Source organism: Lytechinus pictus, chromosome 16, assembly GCF_037042905.1.
Source record: "Lytechinus pictus isolate F3 Inbred chromosome 16, Lp3.0, whole genome shotgun sequence".
NCBI classification, from domain to species: domain Eukaryota; kingdom Metazoa; phylum Echinodermata; class Echinoidea; order Temnopleuroida; family Toxopneustidae; genus Lytechinus; species Lytechinus pictus.
In genome coordinates this window covers 17,930,044-17,945,557 of record NC_087260.1, presented here as the reverse complement: position 1 = coordinate 17,945,557, position 15,514 = coordinate 17,930,044, and the positions used below count along the sequence as shown (strand labels likewise).

The 15,514-nt window shown below is 36.7% G+C and overlaps 1 protein-coding gene across 3 annotated transcripts in view; it reads left to right on the top strand.

The window, feature by feature from the left end:
• The first annotated feature begins 620 nt into the window (after positions 1-620).
• Positions 621-15,514, top strand: part of LOC129279067 (ATP-binding cassette sub-family C member 4-like) — a 39,711-nt gene continuing 24,817 nt past the window's right edge. The window contains exons 1-7 of one of the 3 annotated variants that reach the window (XM_064110845.1): positions 621-966; positions 6,440-6,550; positions 8,653-8,773; positions 9,752-9,970; positions 11,994-12,083; positions 12,800-12,963; positions 14,325-14,450. In XM_064110845.1, the coding sequence (XP_063966915.1) occupies positions 905-966; positions 6,440-6,550; positions 8,653-8,773; positions 9,752-9,970; positions 11,994-12,083; positions 12,800-12,963; positions 14,325-14,450 (893 nt within the window). In that variant the 5' untranslated portion in view covers positions 621-904. Of the gene's footprint in view, positions 967-6,439; positions 6,551-8,652; positions 8,774-9,751; positions 9,971-11,993; positions 12,084-12,799; positions 12,964-13,877; positions 13,901-14,324; positions 14,451-15,514 lie in introns of those variants that run through there. The other 2 variants (XM_064110844.1, XM_054915182.2) reach the window with 2 other exon arrangements.

Sequence of the window (15,514 nt, the reverse complement as noted above, 5' to 3'; positions counted from 1 at the left end):
TGCAAATTTTTGCGGCGCTCGCGCGATCGGCGGCTGAGATCTCAGGGGGGGGGGGGATTGAATCAACCCCCCCCCCCGGCCACAGAACATCCAAAAAAGCCCGGCCTAGTTAGGGTTAATCGGATTTAATTTTCAACATATATAGTAACTATCACTGACCCACACACATACAAATAAAACCCTGAAAATTTCATCAAAATTGAACAAAGAACAATAAAGTTATTTTCCTTACCCTCAACTGCCCACTGTCACTCTGTATCTGAGAATATATGGTTTTTTAGGACAACTAAGATATAAAATTACCACTACTCTTTGTCGCTATATAAAAAATAAAAATTTCTTTCCTAGCTGCATGTCAACGTTTTGTGTTTTGTAAATTGAAAAGTGGTCCTATGAAAATTGTGGGGGCCCTATAATTTGTTTTTTGGCTTTGAAATATTCTGGTATTCGTCTCTTCCAATGACAAAATAATTTCTCTGACTGGAGGGTTGGCTAGCGTGCCTGGAATACTTTTGTCTGCCGCCCCATCCACCCGCCCCTCCACCCCACCCTAGTCTACAACTGTAGACCCACATCTGCAGTGTGTGTATGATGTATCACAGCTGATTCAAGGAGTCTGCATAGCAGACTAGGTCTACTGGAAATGGCTCGCTTCGCTCGCCCTTCCAGGCTGGTTTGCTTCGCAATAGAATATAAAAATAACGTAAGATTCGAAACAAGACTACCAATATTCTTACGCAATTTTTTCAGCACGTTTTTTATACGTTACATTTTCACATTTTTTATTAGGAAGTCGCCCTCGAATCCCGGCCTCGAATGGCATTTGTCTAACTCGATAACGTTAAGCTGTAAGAATCAAATTCCATGCTAGCTGGAGTAGCTGACATATGATAATCCATTCAAGATGGCTGACGGCCCTCCGAATCCATCAGAAAATAGTGGGATTTTATCTCAAACCTTTTTCTGGTAAGTTAATAATATATTAATTATATATGGTACGGTACCGGTATAGTACGGGTGGCTGTGGTAGTGCACCGGGGAGGGCCCCCGTAACTCGTTATGGAGTGCTCGTACAACGCCGCGGCGCGCGGCGGAGCTCAATACTAGAGTCTAGAGTTTGCGGGGGCTGATGCAATGCAAAATCTCAATATAATACATGTAAAAGTTAGGCCCAGCGATCTTTAATTGTGCAACTGGCATAATGAACTTGATGTTTGAAGACATAACTTTACTTTAGTTTAATTATTTGTATTGTAACTTGTAAGTATGAATGTAGCATTGTAGGGTTTAAAACTAAACATCCTATGCCTGGCTATGGCTATGCCCCTTTTGTTGAGAATAAAACAATCAGTTTTAAAACTGCAAACTCAGGAACTTAACAGCAAACATAACATATCAGGAACAGAAGACAGAGAATAACTAGATCTAACATTTGTAACAAAGAGACTGGGGCCTGTTGCATGACGAGATGAGCGATACATAGAAACGTCCTGGGAGTAGGACCATTATTGTACTAGATTTATTATTGTGGTTGTGGTTTTGCTTTTAAGAAAATTAAGCATTGTGGTGACAAAGATTATGTCTTGTTTGATCTTTCTACCAATATTAAGGAGAAGTCTAGCAATTCAGCTTTTTTTAAACGGGATTGGTAAGATTGGGACTAAGTTTGGGGTTTGCAGATGATGCAGATCTATTGTTTTGTAAGAAATTGACTTGTTGATTTCCAGAAATGGACCCAGGCCATGCACTTCAACTATTAAATATATTGATTATTTTTATTCTCCCATTTTCTCTCCAACTTCACTGCCCCCACACTTAGACCATAGTCCATAGGTATGCTTTGTGTGTATTGTGAACCGCATGAAATACCGGAAGGCTTCATTTTTTCTCTGTTATTCCTTTACGTCATACTTGGAAATTAGTGTGTAGAATCTAGTATAAAATGAAGTATGAAATGCAAACCTTTATCGGGGGACAATAAAAATATTGCTGGAGATGTCTGAATGGAAACTCTTATTACATTTATTTTTAAAAATTGTGTCCTCAGATCCAGCTGTCACTAATAACGGAAAAAGTAGGCCTAAATGTTAACTTCAGTCTTCATGTTAAAATGGTCATTTTGGTAGCAAAGTTAAAAAAAAGTTTTAACGCATAAGTTGTATTTTTATGGACCCCAAAAGGCAAAGAAATTAAGAGAAATATCCAGTATAGTGATTTAATTTTACAGCTTCCGTCCTTGGCAAGTTGCACTAAACTCAGCTTTTTTGTGAAATCCAATTTCTGTGAGCTTTACATGTACAAAAATGGGAAGTGTTAGTGTTCACTCAAGTGTCATACTCTTTCAATCTGATACATGAGACCCAAGCCCAAGAATATATATGAAAAAATTAATCCCATGGTGTATTTTTTTTATTTTACCACCTGAGCAGTTTAATTTAAACTGTGAGAATTACCGGTAATAGCCATCACTGTTGGAAATACATATATTGGTGACTTTTTAAAAGGAATGTCCTGATAAAGTTCAAAATACATTTGTTTGTTTTCTCTGGAACCTTTAAGGATTATTTTTGAAACTTTTTCAAACTTGTGTCAATATCAAAATGTATGCAGTCCAAAAATCCCTTTTGTTGCTTTTTATTTGTACAAAGTTCATGTACGTCATGAATTACATGTATTCTAAAAAGTACTGATAGTGTGTACTGGTGTAGAAGAAAGATTACTAAATTTATGGAAAAGCAAAGTTCAAATCGAAATAAAGTAAATATGAATAAACCAGAAGATGTTTCTGAAAATGAGAAAAAAATGCTATTATATAGTTTTGTAGGAATATTAATTTCCATGGATTTACAATCTGTAGTCTGCAGGCACAGACCCTGATTGAAACTTCAGTCATTGGAGTGGGTCTTATAACAAGACTAGCACAGATAACACTTGTTAACTGGGCGTTGTGGCGTGCGCCTGTAATTCAAGCTGTGGGGAAGTTACAAATTGATGCAGAGGTTCGAGGTTTGAACCCTGGTCACGTCTTTTGGATGGTGACGTTAAAGGTTGGTAGGGACAGTGATTTTCCGCGATCGCGGAAAACGGACGGAATTCACGGAAAGGGCCTTTTGAAACGGAAAATGGCATTTCAAACGGAAAATCACGGAAAACGTATTTTCCCTCAAAATACACAGAATAGCAACAGAAATTACTCCAAAATCACAACAAAATGAGAACATTAAATGGCCAAAAAACCCCAGAAAATACGATCTCACTTCGCTACTATCATGACAATTCACACATCGTGACTGCACTTTACATCAGCACACTCGATTGTACCCCGCACCGTACCCGTACCCGCGCGGCGCGGCCGGCCGGGTTGGGCTTCACATGCACACATGTATCGTTCAACTACATGTACACAGTTGTGTGTTGCTGCCCTCTACGTTTGAAGATGTAACAGCACGATATCGTGGTCTTAAAATCCAAGATGGCGGATTGGGAAAAGACGATGACTGATGATAACGATGTCCAAAAACCCCCAAAATTATCGATGAAATATCATTTCACCGTGAAATAATGCTAATAATATGAAAGGTGAGGATGTATGCATGCAAAATGGGTGTGTTAAAATATTTTATTCACCCGCATAGATCCGATTAGAACGGATTTTATTGTGTTGTTGGTACAGTAGCAGATACAAATTTTGACCAGTGCGAGTGTGCATGTAAATGTGTAAACGGAATTGTCACTTTTCCGTGTGTACAAAGTCTATGGGGAAACGGAATTTCCGTTTTCTGACATGCTGAAACGGAATTTGAGATTTTCTGAAACGGAAAAGGCAATTTTTTTAAACGGAAAATCACTGTCCCTAGGTTGGTCTCAGACGTAAATAATCATGTCTGATTGATACACGTCTGACAAAACTCAAATACACACACACACAAATGTTTCTATTTTGGGGGACCTTTTGTATACACTTTATTGGCAGGGATGTTAGGCTTCATATTCAGGCCACTTTCCCTGAGTGAAGGGTTTGCACAACAAACTACATGTACAGTAATATACTTTTGAGAGAATAGAAATAAATAACAAATGAGCGTGCATGGTTTTGCATTCATATTGATCGTTTGGTCAGATTATTTTGCAAAGGAGTGGGAGATTTCCATGCATTTTTAATCTACTCTAATATGTGAGATGATGTACTTGATACTTTTTTTAGATTTTAGGTGGGAAACTGTTCGAATCCCAATCACAACAGGTATACCCTTGGGCAAGGTATTTTATTCCAATTGTCTAGTCTTTCGGAGGAGAGTCTAAGCCGTCGGTCCCGTGTACATGTAAGGGAGAGTCACACCATTTGCACGTTAAAAAACCTACTCCTCTTTTCGTAAAGAGTAGGGAAGTTATCCCGGGGAAGTAGTTAACGTATTAATTTATTACTGATAATCACTTATTTATAATCCTGTTCCTTTGTAAAGTTGCATTAGGGTAATTTGTACTGTATTATAGTAACCTTTCCAGATTAACTGTCCGACACTTATATATGACACGCATGTGTTGATAATGTCGTTATTTTTTTTATCAATCAATCAATCAATTGATACTGAACTATACTGCACATAGACTCTAGAGAGCACTATGGTATAGGATTGGTTCTCTGAAATCCTCTATATAATTGAATTTAATTGAATTGAAGGTTTTATTATCATTTCATCGCAGCCAGTGGCTGAATTGAGAAAGATTTACAAAGTAAAAACATAATATATAAACATAAACAGTGAAATATTTGATGTAAATCATAACCGCAACAACAGTGAAAGTAAACAAATATTTTTTGAAAGAAATGTCCAATAACCAATTAATATTCTAGTAGACTTTGGAGACATGATAAACCAATGCGTATAAACTTACTAATATAGAGTTTTACTTGAAGTTGAATTTGTTGGTATAAAGAATAGTGTTTTAAAAAATAAATTGCAAAAATTTGAATATCGTGTAGAAAGTTATGGAAAAATTGCAGAAATAAAGGTTTCATGGAGTGCATAATTGAGTAGCCTAGTATTCTCGAAAAAATTCTAGTAATTTAACATAATTAGATGAATTTAAACAAATATGAAAATAATGCATCAACAATTTAAAAACTGAAATGTACATCCAAATTTATGAAAGAAGTTTCTATGAAGAAAAGTTTAGGCTTGATTGGGATACATGGTGAAGATTCATTATAAACTCGAAATTACTTCATTAAATAAAATCAAAGCGGATGGATATAAATTTAGAAATCGGTCGTACATTTTATTTCCATATCAAAATAAGAGCATTTACATGCAAATTGAAATGAGACTGGATACCAATTAGAATTGAAAGAGACTTTGGATTAAAACTGGATATATACAGAAAATTGATTTATTATATATAATAATTTACAAAAATGATATCTGCAAATTACTAAATGATTAAATTCATCAAAAATGTATCATTTCCATTTATATTGCACATACACTTTACACTTTACATACAGTACCAGTCACACCTCCCCGACACCTGTCTACCTCCCCAAACCAGAGAACAACAGCTAACACTATTGCTCTGTGGCTGAAATAGGCAAACAGGCCCCAAAGAAGTGCGACTGGTAGTGTAGGAAAAAAAGTTGAAAAAAAGTTGTATGAATAATCTTCAACTCCTTCCCAGTAATACATGTAAATTGAAAAAAAATAAAAAGACTTGCAATTGTATTGAAAAATTTCTAGAACCTTGAAATGAATTGAATTATTTGCTGATTCCAGCAACCTATGGGTACATGTACATCATGTAATGATAATAACAGACTTTCGCATATATTAGCATTTTACATACGTTTACACAGTATCAGTTTGTGGACCCATGTACATGTACCAATATTTGGCAATTCTACATTGTAATGGGATCTCTCAGTCACTCATTTATTATTTTTTGGCAGGATTTTATTCCTTGAATGCAATAATACATGTATCAGCTACTCTGTTTAAGGCTAGGGTTAAATGTTGAATTATCGTAGATTGCTTAGAGAGAGTAGCAGATCTAGAGAGGCACATCCGGCCAGTTCTCCCCCTTTGAGAGCCAAAGTAAAAAATGCTGTTTAGATACAAGTGTGGCACCCCTCCTTTCGAGAGTTACAACAGATAATTTTAATGGGAATATGTCTTGTTCATACACAAGTGAGGACCTTTTATTTCTTTATTTTTTTAATTTTTTTTTTTGCTTGTCAAATTTTCATCGGACAAAAATTTCCTTGGAAAATGAGCCCCCCTCCTTTTGGAAAATCCTGGATCTGCCCCTGCTTAGAGACTTCTGATAGAATAAGTGACAAGTTGTATCCTCTGGAAAAAGCGCTATATAAATCCAATTATTATTATTTATTATTATTATAGTTAAAAACAATTTTATTTCTTTGATATCTATCCTTTCATTGTAGTTGGCTACTTCCATTCTTCAGATATGGCTACAACCACACCATAGAGCAACCTGATCTCTACCGGATATGCAGCGAAGATGATTCCAATCTTCTTGCTGATAGACTAGAAAGGTAATTGATACTCGTGTCTGTATTCATCGGTACTATCTAGAAAATGATTCACATACAGGTGTTAAATATTTGTGCTGATTGCATCAGCACAAGACAAGCACCTTTGGCATCAACTTGAGGAGGTCTTGCAGTGGGCTGAACATGGCTGATATGATGATGATGTATTGTTTCAAAAGCCGTTCACACCAATTCAATTCAAAATTTAATTTTCCAAATCGTTAAAAAATACATATTGTAAATGTTTATATAATCAATAAACTTCATTGATATGAAAGAATGGAACCAAGCAGATTTGCAAAGCCTGTAAATAAACACTTCCCTTTTCTGAATACCCTTTCATGAACTTGTGGATTCGGAATGGACATGGCTTATTTCGATTAATGAAAGGTCAAGCACCATAATAATCCGCAGTATTTTAGTTTTGCTTTGGAGGTTTCCGTCTGCACTCCATCTCGAAGTCGTGAACCGGGGTCTGAAATGATGTGGTGAAAGGTCTTGTTCCCCATGTGCAGGCAATGCATTGTAAGTAATAATGCACCCTTTTTCTTAACTCCTGAATGCAATTTCTATTGCTAGTGGCCGAGTCACATTGTTCTGATATGCATTCAATCAGGACTACATATATATACCTTTTTCCTTTTACTTATAGGGTGAATACATGAAAGGAATATTGAATGGTACTAAGCACTTGGTAGCCTCTCTTAGACTGATGGAGATCTGGGGCCCATTTCATAAAGAGTTACAACTGTTGTAACGTTGCCTTTATGGCAACTACCATGGTAACCTTGATTGTGATTGGCTGCTGAGCCCTGTTACCATGGTAGTTGCCATATTGGCAAAGTTACAACAGTTGCAAGTCCTTTATGAAACGTGTCCCTGGTGGTTGTTTCATAGATCATGTTTGTTAAGTTGCGAACAACTTTGCATGCAAGTGGAACATGTTCTTCAGTGCTATGTCATCTATCTATGGATATATCATTTAGCACAAGAAAGGGTTACCAGTCTTGTTATTTGTACAGGGTGTAGCTTATAAAACAGCTTTGTACAATACAACCCAGTTTTCGAATCTTGATTTATCCTGAAGAAGATGCTGATTGGTTAAAGGGATAGAGCCTCGTCAATCTGGCGCTGCACAGTGGCTGCCGGGCCCACGATCAAATGGGCAAAGCAAATTTTCAGAGTATTTCATTTCTTGTCTTTTTCGAACAATATAATATGGATTTTCATCATTTTCATCATTGGGCAAGAATCTTGATCTTGAACACACTCAAGCTGATGGAGATCATCCAAAAACATGGTTTGTAAGTTGATAACAATGGCACATTAATGGATAAGACCATAATCCTTCCATTTTCCTGAAAGGAAACGGACTAGCTATCATGTTTAGTCTGATGACATTAATGTACGATTGTGCATGAAAGGTCACATAACCTTGGCAAGCCCAGTAACCCAATGTTGTGCATTTATCCACGAATGGGTAAAGGCTAAAATACAACCAATCCATGCCCATTATGCACTATTTACTTCTTTTTTAAATTTGCCATTGATCACAATTTTTTTTACCAGAAACTGGAAAACAATTGTTTGCTGTCATGATTTCTAGGTTGCTCATGTTTACTAATAATAATAATAATAGCTGGATTTATAAAGCGCTTTATGCCTGAGGATACAAAGCGCTGCTACTATTACCCCGGCTTTAGCTCGAGCTACCATCACCGGCGCTCAGTGCATGCAAGGAATTACTCCTGCCGGATACCCATTCACCTCACCTGGGTCGAGTGCAGCACAGTGTGGATAAATTTCTTGCTGAAGGAAAACATGCCATGGCTGGGATTTGAACCCACGACCCTCTGTTTCAAAAGCGAGAGTCCGAACCACTAGACCACGATGAGGAAGTCATGCAGTTCTATTAACAATTCTAAGTGAAAGTAGGAAGTAATTTTGCAGAGCAGGTTTTCTTTAGTATTTATGAAGAAAACATGCTGAAAATATGAAAAATAATCATGATGCTGATTTCATTCATTTCTTTGGACAGCAATTTCTCAATTGATTAATTAATTTTGTTCGTTTTTAATTTTGATTATTTGTGTTTTATTGTTCAGGAACTGGAACAAAGAACTGAAAGCATGCGAAGGCCATCATAAGAAGCCCAGCCTTCTCCGAGCTTTGATTAAAACATTTTTGAGGCCGGTGGCCTTCTCTGGGGTTATAGTATTCTTTGAGGTGAGTAGCTTTATAGCACAAGACAAATTAATTAGATTGAGGATGTACTATGTATTATCTTCTAAGAAAATGATAAAAATCAAGTCTGGGGCCGTAACACATAGCGTAGCAATCATCGTAGAACATTTTTCTACGATTCATTGCATTGACTACAAGGTACAATTAATTATGAAACTCAAGCATACAATTCATCGCTAACCTTTGTGTTACGGGACCCTTATCTAAGGTGCAGTTTAGAGCATCATTATGTTCTTCCTCAATTCCAATACCAAAGATGCCCATTTAGATCATATCTAGATTGATCAGATAAAAAAAAAATCCATGGTGAGCAAATAGGCCAAAAGCAATTTTACCGCACAGCTAGAAGAAGGGAATTAGCTCGAAGGCTTTGTAGTTTACAAAATTGTAATACTTTGAAGGAAACATGAACAATAGATCAGCATTTCATGTATAAAATGTGACATGTGATACTGCAGCAACTTTTGGAAGGCCCAAATAAACATTGTTAATACACACTTAACTTGTTGCACTTGCTACTCTTAAACTTAACAGGTAGTATAGTATTTCTATGATATGTCCTACATATACATGTATATACTGTACATGTACATGTATGGGTAGTTTCATTCTAATTGATATACTGTACCTTTGGAAAGTTACTAAATACATGTATTATGATGCTTTGATTGTGCTCTTCTGTTTGAATGAAATTATATAAGACATCTTTTCAGTTTAAAGTGCTTGGAGGTTGATTTTATTTAATCATTGTATAACACCTTCAACCTCTAAGAAGAACAGAGCCATTGTATCAATGGTTCTGAATAGAGTGATCTATTCATTTCATGTTAAGTGTTAACATATTTAGTTTTAATATTCTGTGTAATGTATTTTGAAGTGATTTTTATACAGTAAATTAGACTGAACCAAACCAAAATTATGAGAAATTTATAAAATCATTGTTTTTTAATTTTTGTTTAGGAATGTGTCTTCAAGCTCCTTCAGCCCATTATCCTCAGTTACCTCATCACCTACTTCTCCCCCGAGCCGGAGATCACGACCACTCAGGCTTACATCTGCGCTTTCGCAATGGCCCTGAGCGGCGCTGCAGCTACCGTCATGCATCACCCATATTTTTTCAAGATGCAGAGGGTCGGCATGCAAGTCCGCATTGCAACGAGTGCCCTGGTCTTTAGAAAGGTTAGCCTACTAAATGTACCCTTAGGAGAATATACAGTCGTAACCTAATTTGGTCCCTTTTAAAAACACCTATTAGAACATTATAATTCAGTTGTGGAGTGTCGGCATGCAAGCTCACATTGCAAGAAATACCCTTGTCTTAAGAAAGGCTGGCTACTTATGTACATTATACATCTATGGGGAAAAGAGGTAAATTGTTGCCTACTGGAATTAGTCCATTTGAAGAGAAATACATGAGATTTTCATAATTAAGTTTTCAGGGTCGGCGTGGAAGCTTGCTTCGCAGGAAATGCCCTTGTTTTTTGAAAGGGTAGTTACTCATGCAGACCTGCCAACCAGTACGTTTTAGCCGTATTTAGTACGTTTTTGCAACCAAAATACGGCAGTACGTTTTTTCTTTAAAAAATATGTTTTTTGTAAAAAATTTAAATAATTTTTTTTTTTTTTTACAAAATCGTAATTTATTGAGAAAAATCATCTCTATATGTCTCTATTTAATAAAACGTACACAAATATGGTTATTACATCAATGTTATTTTAGGTAACTTGTTTTTTTTCAATCATTTTGTAAAAACCAGGGTGATATACAGGTATACACAAGTTTCAATGGTTTTTTTTTTTCATCTGCAAGAGCAGTGCGCATTTTAGCTTGCATGCAGCTTGAGCGCCGTGATGGCGAGTGCGCCAAGCATTTTATTATGAAATACACTTTTTTGGGGAAAAATACAAAATATTTATATCACAAGGTAAAAATACTGATTTTTTGGTCAAAATACTGATTTGGGGGATAAGAATACTGAAAATGCAAAATACAACTTGGCATCTCTGCTCATGTTCGTCTAGGGGGAAAAGAGTAAAGGTTGCCAACTGGAATCCAATTGAATAATAAAAAATGAGAGTTTTGTAATTCAGTTGTCAGGGTCGACATGTAAATGTGCATTGCAACAAGTGCTCTGGACTTAAGAAAGGTTAGCTTCTAGGTGTAGTGGAAGAATCAAACATGTGGCCTACCTGAACTGAGGGGTCCCTTTACAAAACCTATGAGAATTACAGAATTCATTATTTCTTGTCAGAAGGGTCATATTCGTATCCAAACTTTGGTGCAATTTCCTTCTGCAAGAAATTGACCAACATTGTGCTGAACTCAAAACCCAGTTGAGTGCCCACTGGCGTAAGTCCATGCATTCACACCTGTTATATTCAGGGGAGGGGTGGGGGTGATCTATTGTTCCATCCCCCACGTAAGTAGCATGACGTCACAGATTTACGCCCATGGTTGAGGCGATTGGGTATCTGGCAGGATTGATTCGTTGAGTGCACTGAACACTGCTGACAAAAGTGCTTCGTATCCTCTGTAAAAAAAAAAAAAAATTCTGGTAGAAAATGTGTATTTGCCAAAATGAGCATGGTATTCCCGTCAGGTGTCTGGTCTTTGTCCAAGCAGTAAAATTCACTGTTCCACAGTGCTTATGAGTGTTTATAGTCGTGTGATCATATTTTAGCTTAGATTTCATGGTTTCACAGAATAAGGTTCATTCAAATGAACCAGATCTAGATTTACTACACTGTATGGTAGGGTGACAATTAAAGATAAATACTAGTGGTGGTAACGATATCAAAATGAGTTTGAACAGAATCCAATAAAATGACCACACGAGTGTTTGTATAAATAAAAAATATGTGCCAAATAACTCTTGAAGCAAATGTGTAATTGCGGAGAAATGAGCAAAATAAGCACAGAATTCCTTCAAATGCTTGGTATTTTTCCAAGCAATATCAATACACTGTCCCACATATGTTTATCTGTGTTAGTGAACATCAGAAAGATAAGTTTACAATAATTTTACCAGATCTAGATGTATGATAATATTTTGACAATTACCCTTGTTTTTAAATACTTTCTCATGAAATAATTGTTTGCTGCAACTACTGTCTTTTACTGACTTTAAAGACTTTCCCATGGAATCATTCAGTACTACTTGGCTTTAAATTGATTTTTCTCTTGATTTCTATCTTTCTGCAGTCATTACGCCTCAGCAATTCAGCTCTGGGAAAGACCACAGTCGGAAAGCTGGTTAATATCTTATCAAGCGATGTCAATAGATTTGATGTGGTGAGTTGAGGAGGGTCTATTCCTAGGCAATTAATTTGGAATCACAAATATCATGGAGTACTACGAAACGTAGATATTGATCCTGATATTAATGATGTGTGGCTGAAATGTGTCATTTGAAAAGTCTTTGATTTTAGCTAACATGCAAATTTGCCAGTGAGGCAGTGACTGGTACTATATGATTAGTTCTTTTGTACAGTCATGGTTTTTGAGATGATAGTTTATCAAATAACAAGAATCCACATCACTATCCTATAAAACAAATAATGCACATCATTTTGATTTTGCATTAATAACTATACACACTTGTTGCCGTTGAAACTGTTCCAAAGGTACCTCACACATGTAATGTCGTTGATGATGTTTATCATATGTTTAGCAGTCCCCCCTCATATTTACTATGAACATATACTGTATCTGTAAGCTTTGATTACTATTTTGAAGATAATGGAGTTAAAGTATGAAGGCGGAAGTACACAGTTTAGTGCCAGATATTGTAGTGTGTGTACATACCTCATCTCCAGCATGAAGTAACACAGATAAACATACATATTTATGCACTTTTCATTTGTTGTATGAATTACTCAATACAGAATATTCTAAGAATGTAATTACTTTCTTGGAATGTTATAAATGGTTACAAAAAGTATGATTCATGATAAAATTAGATAGCTTTTATATTATTTTGTCTTCAATGTGATATATTTTTCCTTCAGGTAATGCTCTTCCTTCACTATGTGTGGATTGGGCCTTTGCAGCTGATAGTCTTACTAATCATACTCTTTAACAACATGGGACCGTCGTGTCTGGTCGGCTTTGTCATCCTCATCTGCCTTGCCCCTCTTCAAGGCTGGATGGGAAAATTGTTCTCCAAGTTTAGGTAAGATTTCTTTTACAGCGCCCCCCCCAAAAAGTCCCAAATATCATTCTGAGATAAGAGACCGTAATACAGTTCTTCATCTGCTTTGCACCTCTCCAACAGTGGATGTAAAAATAATTCTCTACATTTAGGAAAGATTGCTTTAACCCAGCTTTAACCAGTGTGTTGGCTCAGTTGGTAGAGCGTCTGTCTCACAACCGGGAGGCCGGGAGTTCAAACCCCGGCCGCGTCAGACCAAAAGACGTTAAAAGATGGGAGTTGCTGCTACCCTGTTTGGTGTTCAACGATTAAAGGGATAGAGCCTCGTTGATCTGGCGCTGCACAGCGGCTGCCGGGCCTACGATCAATTGGGCAAAGCAAATTTTCGGAGTATTTCGTTTCATGTCTATTTCGAACAATAAAATATGGATTGTCATTTTTTTTTCATAAAAAAAAAATGGGCTGAGGAATATAGGAACATTTATTTCCCCCAAATTATCAAATAGCCCCTTGGACCAATGTTAAGGATATTTTGCCTTGAATAGAACAGACCCTGCACTAAAAATATCTGTATTTTTTCCCTCCCTTTGAAAATTGGACATCATTGAGCATATGACCATCGCATATGGTATAATTTGTGATTCGCATCTGCCTTGCCCCTTTTCAAGGGTGGATGGGAAATTGTTCTCCAAGTTTAGGTAAGAAAGCTGTTACCCCCCTCCCCCAATAAAATAACAAACACTTTGACATTATGGGGCAAGGGACCATCATACAATTATCTTCATTTGCCTCACCCCTCTTTAAGGATGGATGGAAAATTGTTATTGGAGTTTAGGTAAGATTTCTGTTACCCTCTTCCCCCTTAATAACACCATGGGAAAAGGATCCATATGAATTGTCATCCTCTTTGCATTGCCCCTCTTCAGGGGTGGATGGGAAAATTGTTCTCCAAGTTTAGGTAAGAAAGCTGTTACCCCCCTCCCCCAATAAAAACAATACAAAAACACAAATTGACATCTTGGGACATTTATCTTCATTTGCCTCGCCCCTCTTCGAGGATAGAAGGGAAAATTGTAATCGGAGTTTAGGTAGGATTTTTGTTACGGTATACCCCTCAAAGAGCAGCAAAAATGATAACATGGGGCAATGGACCAAGATACAGTTTGTTTTCTTTGTTTGCCTCGCCCTTCTTCGACGATAGAAGGGAAAATTATTATCGGAGTTTAGGTGAGATTAATAACCACACCCCCCTCCCTCCATCTAAGAAAAAATAATTTCATGGGATAAGAGACTCTCATATGATGAAGTGGATGTAGAACAACAATCTGCAATTTTATACCTTATTACATGGATCTGCCTCTCTTCCCTTTATTCCTTTTTAGGATCAAGACTGCGATGTTGACCGACGAGCGGGTGAGGATTATGAATGAGATCATCTCCGGGATGCGCATCATCAAGATACATGCATGGGAATTCCCCTTCTCAGACCTCGTCAGGGAATCAAGAAGGTAAGTTTTTATAATTTTTTAAAGAAATTTTGAAGCAATGCATCATTGCAGACTATAAATCATTTGGGAATGTTAAAAAGAAATCGTTTGCATCGCATCATGTCAGTTTCTATTCAGTGTCATAAGAGATGAGAGATCTACAGATTTTTGTACAAGCCACACAGAAACATCTTACCGCTAACAATGCGCTCACAGAGGCCCTGTTACAACCGGTAATGTCGCAGCAATGCCTAATGTCACAACAACTCGTTATTCACATCTTGGATCAACGTTTGACATCGCAATCCAAAAGATTTGACAGGGTCTATGCTCTTGCTAACATTGCTTCTGTGCGGCTGGTAGTGGCCTCTGTTCAACTCGAAGGATAATAAGGAGTCATGGCATTTGTTTAACTTATAATTCATTCCTACGATTTTCTGATCCGTTTCCACGACTTATTCAATGATTGTGAAAAAGAAACATTTCTCATGTAATCACATCAATCAGATGAACCTCATAATCAGTGAATAACAATGGCATATTTATTCTCATCTTCACTGCAAGTTTATGCAAGCGAACATTGAGGTGATTATATATTCCATCTTAGCAGCATATTGCAATCATTTGCATTCATTTCTATAAGTCTGGTGAAACAACATAAAACAATGGGAGTAACTTTACAATCCAATGTCATAATCGATTATGACAGCATGGAAACTAACTGTACTGTTACTGTTAGAGGTATCACACACACGATACATTATATCACATGACATTGGATTCTAAAGGTAAGCCAAGCAGTATTTATGCACTTGTACAATGAAAGATGAACCTTTGACAGCCAGCCCCAACTCATTTAAAATATTTTGTATCACATTCTCATGAAAAGAAAACAATTTTTATCTTGAGATAGATCTCGTTTCATTTTAAAGGTAAAAGAAAAGACATTTCTCAATCTCTTTATTTGTTTTATTTTTGTAAGATCTTCATGTACCTATTGATTCTGTATATCAATTCTTAAATCTTCTTTGTAAACTTTTCTGCAATCATGCTTTCACTTGTGTCCTCTCACCTATCTATCCATC